This window comes from Meleagris gallopavo, chromosome 4 (assembly GCF_000146605.3).
Source record: "Meleagris gallopavo isolate NT-WF06-2002-E0010 breed Aviagen turkey brand Nicholas breeding stock chromosome 4, Turkey_5.1, whole genome shotgun sequence".
Lineage (NCBI taxonomy): Eukaryota > Metazoa > Chordata > Aves > Galliformes > Phasianidae > Meleagris > Meleagris gallopavo.
Window position 1 is genome coordinate 58655623 of NC_015014.2, and position 8335 is coordinate 58663957.

The 8335-nt window shown below is 38.5% G+C and overlaps 1 protein-coding gene across 1 annotated transcript; it reads right to left on the bottom strand.

Moving 5' to 3' along the window:
- Positions 1-1368: 1368 nt before the first annotated feature.
- Positions 1369-6905, bottom strand: TMEM128 (transmembrane protein 128). Its single transcript, XM_010710411.3, has 5 exons — positions 6752-6905; positions 6058-6199; positions 4909-5070; positions 4073-4181; positions 1369-3015 (listed from the first exon to the last, which is right to left on the bottom strand). The coding sequence occupies exons 1-4, from the start codon at positions 6867-6869 to the stop codon at positions 4082-4084; spliced, it is 522 nt and encodes a 173-aa protein (XP_010708713.1). The 5' UTR covers positions 6870-6905; the 3' UTR covers positions 1369-3015; positions 4073-4081.
- Positions 6906-8335: the final 1430 nt, after the last annotated feature.

The following is an 8335-nucleotide window of genomic DNA, read 5'->3' on the forward strand; positions in this document are numbered from 1 at the left end:
CACCGTGCCCCGGGTTCGGCCAATAGCTGGGGCCGGCAGCAGGACCAGAGGAGAAAACGTTCTGTGACCTATAGCCAGAAGACAGGAATGCACGCAAACCTCCAGATCCGGAGCACCAGTTGATTGCCTATGGGGGCTGACAGGAATTCATCCCAGCGTAAAACATGAAATATTTCAGGCGGTATTTTGTTTGTGTACAACACAAATTCTCCTAATCCTAGGTATTCACGTAGCCATAGGTTGGAGACCAAATACAAAGATCGACTTGTCCTTATTCTGGCCAGGCAGGTCTCACATTTTTACCCTAACCCTGCTGGTAGCATATCAAACATCCAAAGCACTGGTGTCTGTTTTTATTTTGTTTTTTAACACTCTGTGACCTATGTCTCAAATGAAATTAAACCACTAACTCAACTCCTTGAACAACTGGAAGGAATGAGAAGATGGCATTTATTTTGCTCCCACTGGCAAAACTTAAGTTTTTAAGCTTCTCTTCTGAAGTCAAAGAACAAAAGTAACAAAGGACATTTCTGATAACAGATGAACACATAAGCCTTCCATCACCTCAGAACTACATTCATCCTTTTCTGAAGCTTGTAGAACTGCTGTGTTCTACTTGGTATCTTACCCAACTGTTACATCTAAAGAAAAGGAAGGTAGGTTCTTTCATTTTACAGAGCTTCTACATGTAGCTGTCTGGGCTATTTTATTTCCATTCCTTTTAAGGGGATTCTAGAGCATCTCATTTTACCTGTGAAAAAGAACTCTATGACTGGCACATATTCTCATTCTCAAATGAAATCAATGGAAATGGACAAAAAATAATATATATCTAGAGAGAGCATGGTTTGAAGCCAGCAAATATATTCAAGCTTTAGTGCAAGTAAGGCTTTTGACAACCTAATCGTCGTTTTCAGAAAACTATTAAGATATCTCTTTCTGATGTCTTGCCCTGAGTTCTTGATTTGGTAGAAGGAAAATAAGGAAAGCAAGAAGTTGACAGAACTGGAAGTAGCAGCAAGATTTTGTCAGGTTGTTAATTACGGCAAACATCATTCTTACCAGATTCACCACTGCTTGCTTTTGAGCATACAAGGATATGAGTATTGCATTTGATACTCAAAATGGTTACCAAAAGACTTTGCAAGAATTCTGTGCAGTAAGCTTCTCTCTCTACCTGGGATTTTCAGAAAAAGACAAAGTAGTCAGAGGGCAAATACCTCTAACCAAGTTATACAAACTAGTATTACACAATCAATTAACCCAGCTGAGAGGTCATGAAAGACAAACACAGGCAAAATGATGGGCTGAAAGACCAGGAACAGTGGAATTTGATGGTTAAACAATTAAGTACTGACCAATAATTGATCACTTTTATACAAAGTTTATTAAGATGTCCAGAAGAATACATTTGAAACAAACATGTAGCAAATATTAATTCAAAAGGACAAAGCAACTTAAAGCACCCAGAGCATTTATATAGTTGATAAATAAAAATACAATTACTATTACCATCCCTGAGCAACAGTGCATTTAAATATCCCAATGAACAAACTCAATGCACATATCTGTGAGGACATAAAATTGTTGGAATTTGTTAAAAGATTAAGATTTTAAGATCTTTTCAGTACAACTGCTTTTGAAAATTCAAATATTTTATTAAAAAAAAAAATCAAGCTGTTTACAACCTACTTAGCAGTAGTGTTAATGTATTTTGGTTTGGTCTGACTGATCCTTTACACTGCATACAGACAGCAACATTTTTTTTCTTCAATGAAACAGCAGTAACTTCAGATGTCTACATTTTTCATTACTAAAAATTTCACATATTGTTTTTTCAGCAATGGTGTGAATCTGAAAGTCAGAATAACGAACACAGGTTCTTTTAACTGTCCAAACTTCAAGCAACAACCACAAAGAGTAAATTTAAGCAAGTTTCAATACCCAGCTTTTACATTCTCCTATCTTCCATAAAAAGTATTTAACACAATGACATATATAAAATGGTCTGGAAACTAAATGGTGCCCAGATACTTTAGTATCACAGCCAAGTTGAACAAACTGACAATGTTATTTTATTTACCCAGATGTGTGTGGGTAATGGCTTTTAATTTAATATTGACCTCCATTGCTGAGGAAGGAAAAATGGCAATTTTATTAACAGACACTTTAAAGAATGAAAAGTTACCTTTTGAATAAAAACATCCAGAATACTAAAACATAGTGCATACATCAAAATAATTTTCTCCATGCTCTTAACTTCTTGTGTAATGTTCCTATTGTTCATTGTATTGCTGGTTACTCACAGCTTGATAGCTTGCCTTTGGCTGTAGACAAATTATGTCAATACAAGTGTAATCCATTTATTTCACTGTTGGCACTGTCAGATTATCAGTGATGTAAATTTCAACCAGCTTTCTAGACCCTTACTCAAATCCATATCTTTTTTTCAAATACTTATATAATTGAAGTCAAGGAGTTAGATCAATGAAATATTTCCTTCATTATAACACACATAGCATTATAAATTTAGTGGATCAATAAATGTCTCCTCTGTTGACATCCGTGTCCCCAGAGTTTATAAGCTCAAAGAGATTCCAAATATTAGTATTTTTGCTATCAATTCAAATGTAAAAATAGCATATTAAAAACCCATAACACTTAAATTTAAGCATCAGCTATTTTCAAACCAATCAACATGCTTCAAGCAGGAAGTTGGACTAAGTGACCTCTGGAGACCCCAGATGGGATTTAAGACTAGGTGAATGACTAATAAGTCAGTTTTATAATGTTGTTAGAAAGAAAACATGAAATGCATTATGTTACTAAGATAAAATCTATCCATCTTTCAATTACTTGCTAATCATCTGCCTTCTTGCAGCCATTGGTTGAACCATGGATTAATGTCAATTTCATTTATAAAATCAGGTAGCTTAATGATCAGAATGGAATGGAACGGAACTAAAGCAACACCCACTCCGTAGGATAATTGTTACTTGAATCCTCCACACGAAGCTGAAAGAAAGAAAAACACATCAGATGTTATACATACACATATATACACACACTATAAGGCTGTATGTATTGCACAAGCCCTGTACTAATTTGATATTTATTAGTTGGATGACTTTACATCATCACGTAATAATATACTGTATAAAATAATTTACCTGGCTGTTCATTGAGAAAACCAGGATGTTTTCCTAAGATTTAGCTGTTCAGATATCTGCAGTTCACTTATACTTCTTACTTTCTACCTCTAAGAACAAATTAAAGCAGTATGGTTTAGTCTATTAATATGAGCACAGCTCTAACAGCTCACAATGTACTCTTTCCCCACTTTTCCAGTGCTTAAACAGAACATTGCTAATGACAGAAGGAACAAACATGCATTGAAGAATTTTGCATTAGCAAATGTAACTCAAGCTCCCAAAATAAACTAAAGCAGTTCTGAAGGAGTCACCTCACTGGATGATACAGCTGTGATTTGGGGAACATCTCTCACTCTACTTACTGAGCTGTCATTAATGTTTTCCCTACTGAGCTTTTCCATTTTCACAGGATCCATTTGAATAGAATATCAACAAAATCTGAAAAGCCCTTTTCAACATGGTAGCTGTAGAGAAAGAATTTTTCAAGTTGAGAAACTGTCTGTATTTGCCATAAAAAGGTTGCTTTTAAGGAAGAACTAGACCATTCACCACAAAAATCAAAGCAGCATACTCAGTGATAAAGGTAAGACAATCGAGTTTAAGAGAAGACAATTGCATTTGGATAGCTTTTCCCCTTTACTATCATGTCAAGCAACTTCCCTAAGAAGTTTTCCCAGCCTGGATAGAAACTGCAAGTATTTGGCCTATCCTCCCCAAAACCATCCACTCTCACTCATCTCTTCTTTTCACTGTCCACAAGAGATACTTGCATATTTTCAGCTAACTCCTTTGCCATAAAATTTCAGCATTCTGAAACTGTATATAAAATGTAAAGAAAGAATCCTTAAATGGTTTATATAACAAGCAACTCATGCAACAAGATAAACACTTCTATGTGCTTAAATAATTCAATTATTTACCTGTAAGACTTATCCTAGGAGCGACACAAGCATCACAACACCCATAAACTGAATGAACAACACCACAGGTGTGATAAATGACCAGACTGGCCATAAGGCAACGTTAAAACTGGGAATAAAAGAAGAAGGCTTTAGAGAAGTTCAACTGTCATGCTGTGGAAAAGCCAGGCACAGAAGTAAATCATAGCACAAGAAGAAATGAAATTCAAACAACTTAACCTGAAGTATATTTATTTCTTTACAACTTCGGAGATAAAAAGAAAAAAGGGCACAAAGAGCACATATTTATAAAATTGATAGTTTTGTTTACTGCTTATTTACTGACATCCCATCCTGAAATTTCAGTAACTCCTGCAGATTTGTTTTACACTGAATAAAACCACCCAGACCCATCAAGGGTAAAGATGCAAAGAAATTATGAAAGTAAAAGTTATGAGAAACATTCTTGATTTTTCCATGGGCAACCACAGTTTTTGAGGAAAATAAACCCTTGATTTATACTTACAGCCAAGTAGATTTGAGAATGGATTAAAACAAAGGGATAGCAAGAAAATTTATTTTACAAATGGTTTACAAGGATTATGGATCTTACTAATTCTAAACTATTTCTTCAATCAGAAAAGATCCAGTATATCTAAAGCAGGCTTTTTAATGACAGCTTCAACTATTACAAATCTTGTGTCATGGATGAATGCTGAAAACAGAAGAAATTGTGCTATACTATCTCCAATACATTAAATAGAATTAGAGAAATTATACTTCTGATCAAATGAACCCATTAATACAGTTTGAACTGCTCAGGTGTAGCAAAAGTCTGTATATACGTTCCAACTTACCAAACTGCTGCTGCAATAAAAGTGGCAGTTGTGATAGGTATCAGTACAGGATACTGCACATCGTAGTCCTCAATTCCACGATACCACTCAAGATATATTATGCAGTAAAAGGCAACAGATAAACATGCAGCCAATAAACAACTTCCAGAGGCAAACCACCAACTGTTGTAGAAGGGAAAAACACATTAAGTCTAGTAAGATCTCAGTTCACATATTACTCTTCATCCTATTCCAGAAACAGAACAGACAATACCTGTTAAATTTACAGATTAGCCTGAAACTCCTGAAATATTTTTCTTAAATTACTTTTACGAAACACTTGCATAGCTACTAGAGTTTAATTTCACAATACATCACTCCTTTCAAAAGGCACCTCCAGGTGAAGCTATCTGAAAATATTTTAACATTTATCAACCCCACTGAGAATTAACTTCATGAAAAAGATATAATTCTGTGTAATTATTTCCAAACTATTTCATAGCAATTATTTCTAATTTTCCCAGTCTACTCAACAGACATCTAAAAACGAGAGGGGGAAAAAAACCCCTTTCTTCTGATGTTTAGAGATTAATTTCAGCTTTTTTTTTTTTAATTAAAATAAAACCCCAACACTTTCAGCAAAATAGGCAGTGGTTTCTTGTACTTAAGCACAAATATGAAGGTATCATATTAAAATGTACTGTTACTAGAACACATTTTACATGCACATAAATGGTTCAGTCAAGCCTGAAAAAAAAATAAATAAGGATTCAGGTGGTCATACATCATGTGTATGTTCATGCACAGCCACCTAGAGCTGGTTGCCCAGGACTACATCCAGGCAGCTTTTCTGCAGTATTTCCAAGGACAGAGTCTGCAGACTTTCTGGGCAGCCTGTTCCAGTGCACAGTAAAGAAGTGTTTCAATGCTCAGATGGAACCTCACTGGATTTGGCTCCATCTTCTTTGCACCTTGCCTTCAGGTATTTGCACACATTGATGAGATTCCCCCCTCCTCACCTTATCCTCTCCAGGCTGAACAGACCCTGCTCTCTCTGTTCCTATTGTGGACCTTGTTTATCCAAGATTCAAAACATAAAGTTTATATGTAACAATCTGTAAGTGAAAAACACAACTTTTCTTTGTAAGAAATCTTTGTAAGGCATCTTACCTATCTGCTTGAATTGTTTCTTTAATAGATTTAAAAAAATCAAAGTAATATGTCACAGCAATGGAAGCCAAAATCCAGAACGCAGAATGAACGTTCAGTCTAGGAGAGGGCTTCTTTTTCTTCTCTCCAGCTGTAGACTCTTCTGTAAACATGAACATAATGATACCATTGAAGCCAGTCACTAACTGCAGTGTCATTACAGAGTCATAGAACTGGCAGAGTTGGAAGGGACCTTCAAAAGTCACCGAGTCCAACTCCCTTACAATGAACAGGGACACGCACAGCTAAGATAGGCTGCCCTTTTAGCTGGGCAAAAGCAGTGGAACAGAGGTACCTGTTGAGGTACGTATGTGGTGCTTCATGCACTGCACTTATCGTTATTGTGGTTTGCGTGCCTTCAGCAGCCTGACGCACACTGGCCCTGCACCTCGCAGAAGCGCTGCCACCGGCTGAGCCTCCTACAAGCGCCCAGACCTCTGCTCTGCATTTCAGCACCGCCACCATCAGCAGCACCTCTATCTTACGGCCGAGGACGAGCGGGAAGGCAGGCTAGCAAGCCGTGGGGGCGAGGCTCCGGGAATCCCCGAACATCCCCAGCGTGCTTCCTCCCCACCTGCTCCACTGACAGCCCCGCAGACCAACACCCACAGACCCAACCTCTCCCGGCAGCGTCAGCGTTCCCGGCACCACCCACCGGCCGTCCCGCCGCCCCGGAGCAGCGGCTGCAACAGCGGGGCTGGGCGTTCTCCCCCTTGCCGCAAATGGCGCCTGAGCCTGGGGAGCGGCTCCCCGCGCAGCCCGCCGCCCTCCATCTTGGGCCGCTCCGGCAGTGACGCGACGGGGCGGGAGCTTCCCTCAGTGCGTAGTGCTGCTGTGATGGCAGTAACCTGTGGTGCGTGCAGGGTGTCGCGGCCAGCTTGGTTCGTCACCGGTTCTACGGCTGTTACCTCTCCAAAGTGGGTACTGTGAGCACCGTGCTTAGCCTCACGGAGTCAAACCTTGCGGCTGTGTAAGCCATGCAACGTCACCAGGAACTACTTCTCCATACCTGTTCTAGGTGTAGCTGCTTGCCTGTTTCACCCAGGTGATTGCCTTTTTGGATTCGTCAATTAATGCTCACTTGATAAAACAACACTTCGTATTATTCATCCCTAAAGAAAATTGATGAAAATGTGTCTTATGAGTGCGGCTGTAGCAAATATTGACTCTGATAACGGACCAGCAATATATTACAAATTAGTGGTGTTGTGAATTATGCCAGTCATTGAAAATGGCAAACTGTGCTATGTAAATCCAAGTGCAAAAAAAATGAGGCGTGTTTTATCAAAGTAGCTAAAAAAAATAGGAAAAATAGGCAGAGATTGGGTAGCATATAAACATTTTGCTGTTCGTATTTTGCAGACCACGTGAAACTGGGATTGTTTAGCCTGGAGAAGGGAAGGTTCAGGGGACCTAATTGCTACAGCTGCCTGAGAGGAGGTTGTGGAGAGGTGAGGGTCAGCCTCCTCTCCCAGATGACAGTGATAGGATGAGAGGAAATGTCTTCATGCTGTGCCAGGGGAGGTCCAGGTTGGATATTTGGAGAAATCTCTGAAAGAGGAGAATGGGAAACTGGAATGGGCTGCCCGTAAAGGTGGTGGAGTCAATGTCCCTGAAAGAGTTCAAGAAATGTGTAATGTGGCACTGAGGGACGTGGTCAGTGGGATGGTGAGGATGGGCTGATGGTTGGACTAGGTGATCTTAGAGATCTTTTTCAGCCTTAATGGTTGTATGATTGAGGTAGCACAGGACTCAAATAAAAATCTCAGAGAGCTATTCCATAAAGAGTGAGATTCGTATGAGGTATATTGGAGAAAAAATAATTTTAGTACGTATTCTAGTTAACAAAAGCATATTTACCGTCCTTCTAGCTGTATATAAACTGAAATTCAGAACGTAAATGTTTCATTATCTGATTTTACTTTCCCTTTTAGAAGGTAAACAGTATTTTGCATGAAGTCAGTGAGTATGTAGATACAGCCTAATTCAGTACAGTGCTAGAGCAGCTTTACATCTCAGTAGACTTGCACTAATGTAAGTTGTGTAATGATAACCCTAACAGTAATTATGACCTAGTTTTTCAATACATTAATGATTTATGTTATATTTGGTTTGAGTTACAGGTGATTAAGCATTGGAGAATTTGGCTTAATATGTTTAAATTTTGCAAGTGGAAGAAAAATAATTTTCATTTATATGACTCCTCAGCTGAAATAGCACGTCTCTACTAGCTCATCAG